Source organism: Myotis nattereri (assembly GCF_964212035.1).
Source record: "Myotis nattereri genome assembly, chromosome: 12".
In the NCBI taxonomy this organism is placed as follows: Eukaryota; Metazoa; Chordata; class Mammalia; order Chiroptera; family Vespertilionidae; genus Myotis; species Myotis nattereri.
Window position 1 is genome coordinate 50924787 of NC_138087.1, and position 16450 is coordinate 50941236.

Here is a 16450-nt window from a genome sequence, read left to right on the forward strand (position 1 = left end):
AATGCAATAAATACTACATGAGTCACTTATTTACCAATGATTAATCTAACATAAAAAAGTATTTAATATAATACTGGTTTTATAAAGAACAAGGGCAAGTTTTACATATAAATTTATTTTTCATAAAGCCATTGGGAAAAGAAGGAAAATATAATCTTACCCCTGTTTTACAGTCAATATGACAAGTACAGAAAAAAAGGTATATCTTCTCAGAAATTTACAAAGAGAAATATTTTCACTATGCATTTAGATATACCCATCTAAAAAATAACAGCTCACCTGGTCATATTTTCATGCATAGCAAGCTCTTTCTCTTTCCTGAAAATATTTTACTTTCTTATCAAAATTAGAACAGTTTTCTTATTTTTTCTACCCCAGCTATACATCTGAGGCAACTTTAAAAAAATAAATAGCAGAAAAAAAACAAGTAGTTATTTGGTGCTAGAATTAAAACACTTAATAACTTTCTGGTGGCTTTATTTATAAATAAAATTAGCTATAAATTTAATTGATGACATTATTACATAAACTCTTAAAATAATTTGTTACATTATGGTTATGACTTACAAGGATAAGAACTACAGAATATCAGTATCAAAAGGGACCTTAGAGATCATCTCAAAAAGCTCTCCCATTTTCAAGATGAGGAAACTGAGGCCCAGATGTAGACCGAGGGCTAGGCAGTACAAGACCAAGACTTCAGATGCCTATTCCTAGTGTTATTGCCCTTACAGACATACATAAAGCAAAGGAAAATAAGTAAGGATGACTGGCATTTTGAGTGAAGAAGACAGACTTACTGAATTGACAGATATGTTCATAATAATTAGACTCTGGCATTGCTGTTATAGTCACCAGGGGACAGCTGTTTCCAGACAGGGTTTCACATAACACATCTCTTCGAAAATAGATTTGCTGGGGGTTGTGCGCTGATTCCAATTTTTGAAGATGCATCTTGATAAAAATTTAAAAGTAAAGTATACAATTATTTTAAAACCCCCTATGAAAAATAGAAATAAATGCATCTAGATCTCCATATAGCTAAATGTCAGTCAGATTCCTAATCCTCTCTCTGGAACCCTCAGGGGCCAGATGTCATTCAAACATCAGTACTTGGGGAACTCAAGACAGATACAGTGTATATACCATTAAATGTGCAATACCACAAACAGGGTCAGAGGCAGCCTGTATAAGCAGGTTATTAAATCTGCAGCAAAACATATAAAGAGTCCCTCTAAGTGGAATCAATATTCTAAATAGGCTCACATCAATTTAGGCCAGGCTTTGCTAAAAGCTTTTGGTTCTCAAAGCCTTCTGAATTTTGAAATGATAAATTACTGTAGACCTACCTTCAACAGCAATGAAAAACATACAGAATAAAAATTATGTCAGACCTGCCAGAACCGGTGTGGCTCAGTGGATAGAGCGTCGGTCTGCGGACTCAAGGGTCCCAGGTTCAATTCTGGTCAAGGGCATGTACCTTGGTTGCGGGCACATCCCCAGTGGGGGGCGTACAGGAGGCAGCTGATCGATGTTTCTCTCTCATCGATGTTTCTGGCTCTCTATCCCTCTCCCTTCCTCTCTGTAAAAAATCAATAAAATATTTTTTTTAAAAATTATGTCAGACAAAGTTTGTAGCAACTTTTCCTGATTTCAAGATTAATACAGGTTCATTGTGAAAAGGGAGGAAGATACAGAAAGAAGAAAGAAAAAAATTTAAACATCCATAATTGCATCATTTAGATTACTACTAACAAATGCCAATGTATATAAACAAAACTATAATTACACATGACTTTTTAAAACCTGCTTTTATTCCTTAGTAATTTATACAAACACACACATACTCATAATTACGAATACCATACAACATCATTAGTATATGGTCGTACCAAATATAAACTGTTCAATCCCTTATTTAAGATACTTAGTTGGTTTCCACACTTTTGCCTATGTTCATTCACGTAATCACTATTCACTGTGTGGTCACTACTTCTGTGCCGAAAACTGTGCCTGGCACCAAGGACATAACAGTGAAGGAATGGACCCTACCTGGGGACAATACAGAGCACTGATAGCTTGTAGTAAGGAGAGCCTAGCTGAGTCTGCGCAGTGAGGAAAGGTCTCCTAGAAAAATATTACATTTAAACTGGGAGCCAAAGGATGAGTGAAGAGGACAGAGAAGAGAGGTGCAGGCAAAGGAAAAGTGTGCAGGAAGAACAGGAACTACTGGTAATTGAGATAACTAAGTGATGCGTGGATTGCCTTTTAAAAATGTAATAGGTATGTATTTCATTGTGAATTACAAAACTGTCTACACATTAAACCTGCAATTCTCTGGATATTAACTTAGGATGTAGATAAATTTTAAAGAGTGAATTATTTTAAAAACTATTTAATAATAAATATTAAGTAAATAATAGCTCACAGTCTGTGGAGGTGGCAAAAAATGTGAAAGACAGCAAAGAAATGACTTGGTGAGAATTTTAGACTTTGTGCAAATGGCTAGAGAAATCACGAGGGAGTCTTAGGCAGGGGTGTTACATGATTAGATTTGCCATCAAAGAACTCTCTTGCTATAGTGTGGAAAAAAGACAGACAAAGAGGAAATGGGACACAAGTAAGTTTTAGGACACCAGTAAGAAAAAGGTTGGCAGAAGTCCAGGTGAGAAACCATGCAAATGCCTGGAAAAGGTCATGGGATAGAAAGCAAGTAGGGGAATTCAATATACACTAAACAGGTAAACATCAGTAAGGAACACTAACATGTAACCCTATAAAGAACAACACGACATATTCTGATGCTGTGTTATTCAGAGGGATACCTGATCACGCCTTCATTGCAATCTTTATTAAAGTAAAGGGAGCCTCATTTAGTGTCCTCAGCCTTGGTACCTCTGCTGCTCCATGGACTGTGTTTTCCTCTCATTTTCCCCTCTAATCATGTGGAAGCTTGTTTCTAACCCTAGTGCTCCAATTTCTTTCTGGGTAAATTGATCATATCTTCATGATCCTTGGTCAGTAGAACAGCCATTCTGTTCTGAGAGTAAATCTACCACAGTAATTACTTGAATTCACTTGTTTTATTTTGTTTTACTATGCAAATAATCAAAAATCTCAAAAGAACCCACAAAGTAACTCTTGTACCCCAAATTCTAAGCAACCAAGATCTAGGACTCCATATAAAACTATTAAAAGAAATAAATTCCCTATAGAATACTTTAATTGCATCCACATTTTTCTACTGTTAGATTTTTCTATCAGATCCAACGCTTCTCATTAAACAGGTGGAAATCTCATCCAGTTAAAATCTGAAAATCATGAATCTTAGAGAACTGTAGATTTCTACCCAAATTAGAAAGTAAAAATCATGTCAAACTTCCTTTCTAGTACATAAAAATAAAGACTACATCCCCATTTATACCCTTTAATGTTTTCAACAAATGTTGTATTATTATCTAAAATCTTCAACACTGGATCTTTTTATTTCATTAAGAAAATTAATTAAAGCAATTTTTCTTCTATTATCTGGCACATATACATATTACACAATAATAGTCATAATACAACTTAATGAGTTCTCACCTGTAAAGTTGAGTACGTATATGGATAGTGATAAGCAAAGTAGCAAACATCATCTTTATGTGGGAAATTGACAGTGAATGTAATTGTATAGTAGGATTTTCCCTTTTGCCCACCTGCAGCAACTGAACTTCTTGAGAAGTGATTTCTGCAATAGAAAAGCATAAAACGTTTATTTCCTCCAAACAAAATCCTGATATTTTTCCTTGCTATTATATTAAACAGAACTTCAAGGTTGGGGGGGTGGAGGGGGAGAAAAACCATCATTTGTGAAAAGTGCAACTTAAGTATTCTATAAAAATAGACTTGATACTAATAAAACAATTTCTATTAGGCAACATCATTACTGTTCACTTCTGGATTTACTAATTAAATAGAGTTAATACCCTACACATCAATAAAAGTTTTAGAAGCCATTCTTTGATAGCCAAACACATTACTGGTAGACAATGACCATCAATGGCTGCTACAACCATTAGATGAAAGGCTGATGAACACCTTTGCAGTCGGTGGGACAAAAGTAGGTTTACAGTTGTTTGTACATCATAGGAAAATAATACAATAGTTAATAAATAATAATACAAGAATAAACTGTGTTTTGCATACTCACAACTGTAAACTTACTTTTGTTTCAGCCCATACATGAATTTACTAGTCATTCTTAAGATTAAAAAAAAGAAATAACCAGAGATAATATGTTTTCCAATTCACTGCACCATCTACAAAGTTTTCTTGCCAAAAATCAAACCTGAAGTTGATCAAGCTTCTAGATCTAACTATTCATTTACAACACAAAAGAGCAATCAGCAGAATCCAAAATGTGGGAAATCCTACATGACAAATTATCTAGTTTCAATAAACAAAGGAGAAATAAAAAGAGACAAAAGGGAAGCCTATAAATTAAGACACTGAAGAGACACAGCAACACAATCAAATGCATGTGCAGCCCTTGGCAGGTCTGATTGAAACCAACTATAAAATAACATTTATGAGACAAGTGGGGAAGTTTGAACACTGACTGGATATTTTATTACAGTAAGGAATTTTCTTGGGTGTGATAATGGCATTGTGCTTATTAGACTCTCTTAAATATATACATCTAAAAGACAAAGACCTTTGAAGTATTCGTGGATAAAATATGGTATCGGGAAATGTTTTTAAAAATTCAGTGTAGAGGAGGGGGTGAAAGTATAACTAAAAACTTGTGTTGACACTTGTTGAAACTGGGTGATGAATACATGAGGTCTCATTAGCCTATTATTTTTTTTTATAAATGTAAATTTACTTTTCAGACTTAAAATATCAGTGACATAGGATGAGTTAAAAATGCTTTTTCTATTAACTTAATTTCTAAATTTCCAAATCACCTTGTGCTATTTAAGCCACAAACTGAAGAAAAGCTATGGCCTATAGACACATACACAGACTTTCAAGGAATTTTCAAATTGGTATAGTCTTCATTAACTTAGCCATTACCCCTTCAATAGATTCATATTCTCTCTCTCTCTCTCTCTCTCTCTCTCTCTCTCTCTCTCTCTCTCTCTCTCTCTCTCTCCCCGCCCCCCCCCCCTCAGGTGAGGATTAACAAAACATAAAAAAACAGAGTATACATTTTGACTCCCCAATATAACAGCCGTCCCTTAGTATCCATGGGGAGCTGGTTCCAGGACCCCCACCGATAACAAAATCAGCAGATGCTCAAGTCCCTTATGTAACATGGCATAGATGAATGAATACAGTTGGCCCTCCAAGTCTGCGGACTCCCAACCACAGATGAAAACCAGTACAGGTATTTATTGGGGGGGGGGGGGGGGGAGGAAATCCACATATAAGTGGATCCGTGCAGCTCAAACCCTTATTACCCAAGGATCAACTATACTTCCACTAAATGTACCCCTAAACTGATCTCAAATTGAAAAGGATTCTGTTAGAAGTAACACTAAAGCATATCACCACAATTCAAAGAATGCAATAATAACTCTACTTTTTAATCTTTAAATTGAAATAGAGTAAGGTTAATATCCCCTTCTGTAAACGGATGTCCTAGTAGTCTTAGAATACTTACTTATAGTAACAAATGTCCGTCCCCACACGAGTCCACCATGGTCTGGCATTTAATGCTTCCTGAACTGAATACATGAGTGGTTGCATACCTTTGACAGAGAGACAGAAAAAGAAAATTCTTTCAAAATTTTTGAGATAAAAATTAATCTTGCCATTGTAGAAAGCAACAAATATTCAGAAAGTTAAAAGGCAACACATTTCCATTATTTTAGTATATATTTTTTAAAAATCTGAGAAATTTCTTTAAAATCTCGTAAGTCAATCAATATGCTTTAATTTCCAGTTTAACTAAAATAGATTACAACTTTAATGCGTGAAAAGTCATTAAACCTTTTCTATGTTAGATCAGTTAAAATAAAAAGGAATATATATATATATGTAAATACATACACACACACATCTTATAATAAGTGAAAGAGTAAAAAAAAAAAAAGAAAAGAAAATAGCTCTATAGCTCTCAGAAGATTATCTACACTGAAGAAAAAGAAAAAATGCCACCAAAATAGCCTGGTTATTTTCTTTCCATACAAATGTGATTATAGCAGGGAGGAGGAGAAGGAAGGACTGTTAACAAAAATAGGATTAAATATATAGTGTATTTTTTTGGGTAGTTTTAGAAATATACTTTCCACATGAACTTTAAAATCACCTTATCCTATTTCATAAAAGAAGGTACTGGGTTTCTAACTGGAGTTAATGAAATGCATGTTAATTTTACAAATGATGATCGTTTTTGAGATGCGATTTGACTTTCCTTAAATCCTAACTTAAAGATATAATCATTTTCTTAATTTTCTTGCTACAGACCATTTTGCTAAACTTATCCAGGTATCTTTTTAGTCTTTAGTTGGCTCTTGGGTTTTCTAAGTATGTAAACCATACCATTTGTAATTTAAAATATTTTATCTCTTTTAGTACTTACATCATTTACTCTTTCTACTTTTATTTTCTATTTACAGAAATGAAACCTCCAAAATGATTCTGAATACAGTGGTAAGCAGAACTGTCTTGTTCATAATTTTAATCCAGCTGTTTTGCCATTCAATAGAATATTTGTCAATTTTTTTTTATAAATCAACTCTATCACATTTAAATAACAAAAGTGCTAACACTGAATAATTCTGATGTGCCAGACCTTGCTCTAAACATATTTACATAACTTAAGTCACTAAATCCTCACAACAACCCTCTGTGGTAGGTGCTATGATCATTTCCATGGCTGAAGTCGTTTCTTCCATAATTCTTATTACACTTAAGGGTTTTAATTATTTTATCAAATGCCTTTTTAGCACCCACTAACAGAATCACATGGCTTTTCTCCTTTAATTTGTTGATGCAATAAATTATGCTGAAAGGTTTCCTAATGTGAATTCTTTGTATTCCAAGGAGATACTATTCTTTTACAGCATATGATTAGATTAGCTGAAATCTCATTTAGGACTTTTTCGTCTAAAAATGGTCTTTTGATTTTAATTAGCTTTACAAAGTATTGGTATAAGATTACACTAGCTTTGGGAAAATATATTAATGATAATTTATTGGAATAAAAGTAAAATCTATTTTTTAAAAGGTAAGTATCTCAGCTGCAATAGCATCTCAATATAGCACCTAATACATTTCTTATTTCCTCAAGAACAGTTATAGAGTGTTCATAATCATTACTTTGTATTAATCAATTCCAGTGCTTCTATATTTTGTTTTATTTCTAGTTTTAAAAATAGTATTTCTAAAATAGTATTTAAAATAGTATTTCTAATTTTAAAAATTTTCTTCTTCTTTTGGTTTATCTTCTTGTTTTTCTAATATCTTAAGTTGGGTGCTTAGTTTACTTATTTTTAGCCTTTTTTTATTGTAAACTAGAGGCCCAGTACATGAATTCGTGCACAGGTGGGGTCCCTCAGCCTGGTCGGCAATCAGGGCTGATGGGGGCCATCTCACCCAGTCCCCGGGGCGATTGGGGCCAGCTGGCAGGGGCAGGGATTGTGGGAGCTTGGCTGGCCACAGAAGGTTGGCTGTGGGAGCGCACTGACCACCAGGGGGCAGCTCCTGCACTGAGCATCTGCCCCCTGGTAGTCAGTAAGCATCATAGCTACTGGCCTGTCGTCGGTAGTAATGGTCGCTTCTGCTTTTATATAGACTAGAGGCCCTATGCACGAAATTCGTGCAAGGGACTCGACCCTCGCAGCCCCGGCTGGCCCTCGCAGCCCCTCGCAGCCCCGGCCGGCCCTCGCAACCCTGGCTTCATCCATAAGGTCATCCGGACAGTCGTTCTGCTGTTCAGTCTAATTAGCATATCAGCTCTTTACTATATAGGATAATGCCAGTTATTAAAGGCTTTCAATTTTCCTCTGAATACCAGTTAGCTATGCCCATAAGTCTATAATGTGTAGCACTTTCTAGATCCAATTGAACCTTCTGCCACAGTGGAAATGTCCTCTATCAACACTGTCCAATCTGGCAGCCAATCACCAGGCCTGGCTATTATGCACAGAAAGTGAACTTAGAGACACTAAAGAACTAAATTTTAAATTTCTAATTAATTTAAATATTTAGTCACATATGGCAAGTCACTACTATAATGACCAGTACAATTTAGATAATTTCTAGTATCAGTTTAAATTTTCTCTCTGGGTTTTTGTTTTTAGAAGACTATTACATATTTCCAAGTACTCATTTTTGTTCGACTTTTTGTTGATTTCTACTATTTTTCATCACAGCAAGGAAATCTAAAATCTCTGGTAACTAGAGTTAATGTTGCTATACGGCTCACTTGAAAGTTGCCAGGAGAACAGATCTGAAAAGTTCTCATCACAAGAAAAAAATTGTAACTGTGTCATAATGGGTATTAGCTAGATTTATTGTGATCATTTTGCAAGTACACAAATATCTAATTATCATGTTGAATATCTAACACTAATATGTCAATACGTTACAAGTTATATGTCAATTATATCTCAATTTATAAAAGAATTGTGGTTATTAAAGCATCTTCAAGGACTTAAACTGGTTAATACACATCTATTCAGTGCTTTTGGCCCTGAATTTTTCTTTGTCTAATATTAACATTACCACTTTTGTTTCATTTTATTTGCATTTGCCTACTTTATCTCTGCCCAATCATTTTCAACTTTTCTGTCATTTAAATAACACACACACACACACACACAGATTCTCTTGCTCTCTTCCCACCACCCCTCCCCCAATTGTGTAATTCTCAATACATGATTTTTGAGGACATCTTAGCTCATTCATTAGTAATGACAGATATACATTTCATTTCATTCCTTCCATCTTATTTTCTTTCTACTACTGATTAAATATTTCTCCTTCTTTACCTTTTTGTTTTACAAGTTTGGTTGCATTTTTCCACATTTCCTTTTCATTTGAAAAGTTTTCTATTGTGCTTTCCATCATAATACTTATGATTACTATTTCTCTGATACTGTATAAAAATAACTAAGCAATCCCACCAAGAAAAATGAACTTTCACTTCTTCCATGTCACTCTCTTAGAATGATTTTACCTAACACATTTTATAAATTCCAAGTCTTCTATCTTGAGACCATTTTCCTTGTTTATTCTTCCCAGAGATAGTTCAGGGGTAGCACATTTTCTGATTTCTACATACACAAAGATGTCGTTTGTTGGAAGTGACAAAAAATTACAGATTTTGCAAAAGACATCTATTTGGCTGTCTTCTCACTTCCAGCGCCACAGATGAGAAGTTCAATACTAATCTAATTTTTTCACATGCAGAACAACAAGGTTATTATGAGCACGCGATCTGCAGCCAGACTATCTGGGTCTGAACTCCAACTTCATCACATCAGGTGTGTGGTCCGGGGCAGATTACTGAACCACTTAACACCCGTGTCCCCTCTGTAAAATGAGTGCAACGACAGCGCTAGAATATTTGTTGTGTGGATTAAGAGCATCACATCTGTTAGCACTTAAAGAAGGTCTGGTACATGATGAATATTCAATAAATATTAGCTGCTGTTATTATCGTTAATTAACCAGTTGTTTTAAAGTGGATGTATGATAAGATTTTTTTTTTTACTTGAAACTCATGTATTTCACTGGTACATAAAAGATTCCTATCTTTCTTATTCCTACCTAGGATTCAGTGAGCCATTTCAAATGGAAACAGTAACCTCCTCCAGACACACAAAATTCATAATGGTTATTTATAGCAAGGTGGAACAAGATTCAGGCTGAGGTCAAAGGGCACATTAGATTTATCTGAAATATTCTAGTTTTATAAAAGACAATGTATTCTTACATTACTTTTAAAATGATAAGTTCATTCTGGGCAGTGAAGGGAGCTACATTTGGAAATTCTGACTATAATAAAAACCATATGAACCAAACAGGGTGCCCCAATAATAATCAATCAAATGAGGTACCTCAGGCTGAATAAACCATAATCTACTCAATGTGATATAGAAAAGCTATCACTGAATAATTAATGTAGTCATTAGCCAAAGAATAAAACCTTCATGTGCATAAAACAAATACACTAAGAACTTCCCATCTCGTCATATGAATATAGACCAGCGGTTCTCAACCTGTGGGTAGCGACCCCTTTGGCAGTCGAACAACCCTTTCACAGGGGTGGCCTAAGACCATCCTGCATATCAGATATTTACATTACGATTCATAACAGTAGCAACATTACAGTTATGAAGTAGCAACGAAAATAATTTTATGGTTGGGTCACAACATGAGGAACTGTATTTAAAGGGCCAGAAGGTTGAGAACCACTGATCTATCCATTGCCTCATTCGTTTAACAAATATTTACTGAACATGAATTTAATGCCATGGTATAAATACAGTGGTCAGCAACAGAGACACTTTCCCTGACCTTATGAAATTTACAAGGAAGTGGTAAGGGTAGGCAGAGAAGGTATTAATCATTCACACACAATAACAACATAAAGATGTAAAGAGCACCCTGAAAGGAAAAGATTACAAGGAACATTTATCAAGGGGACTAATCCAGTCTGGAGAGTCAGGGAAGACTTCCTTAGTCCAGAGATGGCTTAGCTCAACTTCACAGTATGAAATTAATTAATGTGGGCAATTTAGAATCCTACATACTAGACTCCAAAATTCTATTTTGTTGCCTGGTTCTACAATGTTCACTTTATATATGAAGGTTGTTAAAAATCCTATTTATATGGGAGACAGTAGAGGGTGAAGGGAATGGGAGAGGAAGACAGCGTGCAAGAGTGCCAGAGAGGAAGCTGTGATGGAAGCTCCAAGTTTTACTAAAATGCAAGACTGCCATCTAGTGGTAACTTGAGCAAACCCCTTTCAATTATTGAGGGTGAGGGTAAGGGGTCATGGATTACAACAGATACAGACAGCACTATTATACAGTGTCATAAATTCTCAAGCGTAAGTTCACAAATAAGATCATTCATTTGTAAAAAAAAGAAAAGAAAGAAAGAAACCTAAGTATTTAGTAGAATTTCCTTAAATATTCCCATAGAAGGACAACTTGGGGAAACAAAAGCAGCAGTAATTCAGCCTCTTTTGGGGGGAACTGCCAAAGAACAAGACCTCTTTAGGGCACCTTTGCTAAAATCCAACATTAAGTACTCCACCAACCAGTATGTCCCAATCAAGAAAAGAAAAAATAGTCAAACAATAAGCTCCTTTTCTAATTACTATTATTTCCTGATTTCAATCACATAGGGCAATTAAATAAATCCTTCCAGCTGAAGAAGTTCTACTGCAAATATTTTTAGTCACCAGTATCCTCTCTTAAAGTGACTTCAAAATTAATCTGACGATAATAACATTAACTACATAGCTAGTTATAAATTCTTAAAATGCTGAATTCTTAATTTACTAAAATATTGGTCCCTTCCTTCTTCTAACTCAATTAATGTTATAACAAACCAAAATCTGCTCTATGTTGTATTAACTTAAATCTTATGATAGAGTTCCATAAAAAAAAAATACATCTACCTAACAGCTGCTTCAATAGCTTATACCAACTTCATAGTTAAATATTTACAAATATGTGGAAAGAAAAAGGAAAATCAAGAGACAACTCCTTGTTAGAATCTGGGAGGAATCTATACTAAATTTAAGGCAGATGGAGCAAGACTAAGAAAAATCCAAATATGCCTCATGATCTATTTTTTATATACATATTTTAGATTTCCACAACTCAAAGAAGTGTTGCACTACACCTTGAAGTCTCTTCAAAAATAATAAAGATATAATAAAGAAGTACAAGAAATAAAAAGCATAAAAACCCAAACATATCAATTATAAAGAAAAACTTTAACAGGCTAAAAATCACATATTAAAAGGGTAAAACAACAAAATGCAAACTCTATTTACAAGAATTAAGATGCAAAGATATCAACCAAATTCAAAAGAATATTAAAATAGAATTTGGGGCAAAAGATACTAAATGGGATAAATATGACTATACTGTTAAAAGGAAATATAAAAATGTGAAAAATTTCTATGTAGCAAATAATTCTGCCAGGGTTGGGGCTCGATCCCCAACAGGGGGCATACAGGAGGCAATTGATAGATATTTCCCTCTCATATCAATGCTTCTCTCTCTTTGTTTTCCTCTCTAAAAAAAAAATTCAATAAAATAAAATATATTTATATATTTTTACAAATAAGCTTTAATACTGTAATCCTACCTCTATAAAAGAGTAAAATTGAAATTTAAAATTATGTGACTGTGAATAAATTTAGAGATAGATACAACATGCTAAACAGTACATTTTCTCTTCTCTTTCCTTCCTAAGAGAGTCTTTTAAACTGTTTTTAATTTACCAAGTTCCTATATGAAAGACCCAGTTTAATAATCAGGAAAAAAAACACATTTACAGCAGGCAGATAGATTTTAAAAATTCCACTCCTGTGAATTAGTAACTAAAAATTATATACACAAAGATTTAGTATAATGTTTATCTCAGCATTATTTAAAATATAAGATACTATAATTAGAAACAACATAAATGTCCAATAAAGAAAGGTTTAAGGAGACAAATGTACTACTCTTTGTAATATTTTAAGCAATAAAATAAATAAAAATAAAATAAAAAATAAAGAAAAAGAAAGGTTTAGATAAATAAGTTACAGTTTTAGACACATTCAAAGACCAGAAAAATGTTGACAATATGTTTGGTTAAAATACAGATTATGAAACTTGCATAGGTTATCAGCCCCATTTTTTTAAATAAATATATAACTATGTATACATAGACATCACATATTGCATTATTAAAATGCCTAGGAGGAAACAACAAATGTAAAGATGATTGTCTCTGGATGATGCACTGTTGATGGTTTTTATTTTCTTAACACCAATTTGTTTTCTACATTCTCCACAAAATGAGTTTGGAAAGTGTGATATATACATAAGAATATCCAGCCCTGGACAGGTGGGAGGCTCAGTTGGTTGAGCGTCATTCTGTACACCAAAAAGTTGCAAGTTCAAATTCCCAGTTAGGTCACATACCTAGGTTGCAGTTTGATCCCTGATCAGGGCATGTATGGGAGGCAACGGATGGATATTTCTCTAATATCGATGTGATGTTTCTGTTTCCTCTCTCTCTCTTTCTGTCTCTCTGTCTCTCTCTCGGCCTCTCTCTCTCTCTCTCTCCCTCCCTCCCTCTTTCTCTTCCTCTCTCTAAAATCAATGAAAACATATCCTCAGGTGAAGATTAAAAAAAATAATAATATATATATATATGTATATATATATATATTAAAGAATTAAGGAGAACCAAGATGGCAGCATAGGTTAACGCCGGAGTTTGCTGCCTTGAACAACTACTTCAAAAGTGAAACTAAAAAACGGAACAGACATCACCCAGAACCACAGGAACGCTGGCTGAGTGGAAGTCCTACAACTAGGAGGAAAGAGAAACACATACGGACACTCAGAGGAGGCGCAGTGCTGAAGTCAAATTCTGAGGTGCAGAGTGCGCGGAGCGGGCTGGCGGCGGAGGGCGCGGTTGGCGTTTTCAATTGGGAGGGAGTTGCAGACTCTGAGCTCCAGATACAGGCGAGTCATTAGGGACCCAGACTCAAACGGGAGAAGCGGGACTGTCTGGCTTCGGTCAGAGCGAGTGCAGCTTTCTCTCTGAGGTTTGCAGCGGTTGCTGGGACTCAGAGAGGCAGAGCCCCTGGGGACAGGACTGAGAGCCGCCATAACTGCTCTCTCCGGCTCACCCTGTTGATCCTGTGCGACCCACCCGCCCCACCCAAGCCCTGCACAGAGGCATTTGCCGGATAGCCTCAGGCGAAGGCTAGATTAGCACCTCCCTAGATGACAGAAGTTCTCTCACTGCAGACACAGCTGATTCTCAAAGCCACTTGGCCTGGAGGTCAAACCCTCCCTGGTATTAGCTACAACAATCAAGGCTTAACTATAAGACTGCGAACAAAGACCACTAGGGGGTGCACCAAGGAAGCATAACAAAATGCGGAGACAAAGAAACAGGACAAAATTGTCAATGGAAGATATAGAGTTCAGAACCACACTTTTAAGGTCTCTCAAGAACTGTTTAGAAGCCGCCGGTAAACTTAATGAGATCTACAAGAAAACTAATGAGACCCTCGATGTTATATTGGGGAACCAACTAGAAATTAAGCATACACTGACTGAAATAACAAATATTATACAGACTCCCAACAGCAGACCAGAGGAGCGCAAGAATCAAGTCAATGATTTGAAATGCAAGGAAGCAAAAAACACCCAACCGGAAAAGCAAAATGAAAAAAGAATCCAAAAATGCGAGGATAGTGTAAGGAGCCTTTGGGACAGCTTCAAGCGTACCAACATCAGAATTATAGGGGTGCCAGAAGATGAGAGAGAGCAAGATATTGAAAACCTATTTGAAGAAATAATGACAGAAAACTTCCCCCACCTGGTGAAAGAAATGGACTTACAGGTCCAAGAAGCGCGGAGAACCCCAAACAAAAGGAATCCAAAGAGGACCACACCAAGACACATCATCATTAAAATGCCAAGAGCAAAAGATAAAGAGAGAATCTTAAAAACAGCAAGAGAAAGAAACTCAGTTACCTACAAGGGAATACCCATACGACTGTCAGCTGATTTCTCAACAGAAACTTTGCAGGCCAGAAGGGAGTGGCAAGAAATATTCAAAGTGATGAATACCAAGAACCTACAACCAAGATTACTTTATCCAGCAAAGCTATCATTCAGAATTGAAGGTCAGATAAAGAGCTTCACAAATAAGGAAAAGCTAAAGGAGTTCATCACCACCAAACCAGGATTATATGAAATGCTGAAAGGTATCCTTTAAGAAGAGGAAGAGGAAGAAAAAGGTAAAGATACAAATTATGAACAACAAATATGCATGTATCAACAAGTGAATCTAAGAATCAAGTGAATAAATAATCTGATGAACAGAATGAACTGGTGATTATAATAGAATCAGGGACATAGAAAGGGAATGGACTGACTATTCTTGGGGGGGTGGGGGGGGAAGGGGTGTGGGAGATGCAGGAAGAGACTGGACAAAAATCGTGCACCTATGGATGAGGACAGTGGGTGGGGAGTGAGGGCGGAGGGTGGGGCGGGAACTGGGAGGAGGGGAGTTATGGGGGGGGAAAAAGAGGAACAAATGTAATAATCTGAACAATAAAGATTTAATTAAAAAAAATAATAATAATAATAATATATAATAGGCAAGGGGTAAGGAAGAAGGAAAAACTAAAAATAAAGAAGTCATCTATCTCACTGCTTTGTTTTAGTTGCAGAATTGTATTCATTTTAAATTTAAAATGGCACTAGAGGAAGAGATTATTTTATTAATCATATAGATGTATAGAGTTTTTAAAAACAGAAAAACATTCCAAATGTATGTTTCTAATTTAAAAAATTAAAAGAATAAAGTTTAAAGTAGTAAGAGTATTATTTTATAAAAGTGTATATAGTTAGTAGAAATACCATTTACCTTACTTAGCACTACAGTTTGAAAATTATACTGATTATCATTTCAGCAATAAATATGCCTTTGTTTTATTCTTAAAGAGCACTCAAAATGCAATTACATTTATTTTTTTCTCCTCTAAAATATTATGTTAGCATTGTACTTACAGGTTAAATAGGAAAAATACAAGATTCTTTACTTGTTTTGGGTATTTTTAATAAGTCCATTAAGGTCATTTTTAAAGTTATACAAACACTAAGGTCAACAAACAAACACTTCTGCAAATTAGGGCATTTACTAATTAGTATTTATACCTAAAAATCAAAAATTAAGAATGTGAAATAAATTACCAAAATATCCATACTCCTATTCATGCAAATCAATATAATCACTGAGATAATCCTTAAAATTAGATTACTTAAAATTTTTAAATACTATAACGAAACCAGATATTATGCCACCTAATCTTCTTATACTTAGTACATTAAATTAGTGAATCTGACTAAAGCTTTCATGCCATACATGTAAAGTGATTAGAGTATACAATTTCCTGTTTTCCACATAAATAATGACAATTGGGAACAACCTCTTCAACTCTTGAAAGGTTCAATTTTCAGCAACGCCCCCCTTAAAGAGCATCTTCATATTCATGCTTTTAACAAGTTAAAACATTTATTTGAAACAGAAAACATGGCCTCTCATTCCTTAGTTGTTAAAAGCTTTTCATCCTTACAACAAATGACTTGAGACCTCAGATTTTGAAACTTGTCAGACAAAATATATCTGTAAAGAATTATTTTCTTTTACCCCAAAATTATCAGACTAAATACTTGAAAATTGATGGTTTCCATTTTAAAT

At 34.9% G+C, this 16450-nt stretch overlaps 1 protein-coding gene across 1 annotated transcript in view; it reads right to left on the reverse strand.

Annotated features, from left to right (window-relative positions):
* The window catches only part of AGTPBP1 (ATP/GTP binding carboxypeptidase 1), a 111610-nt gene that overhangs the window by 24986 nt on the left and 70174 nt on the right, over positions 1 to 16450 (reverse strand). The window contains exons 19-21 of the mRNA XM_081103329.1: positions 5648 to 5735; positions 3586 to 3730; positions 801 to 954 (exon numbers count right to left, since the gene is read on the reverse strand). Coding sequence (XP_080959455.1) covers positions 801 to 954; positions 3586 to 3730; positions 5648 to 5735 — 387 coding nt within the window. The remainder of the gene's footprint in view (positions 1 to 800; positions 955 to 3585; positions 3731 to 5647; positions 5736 to 16450) is intronic.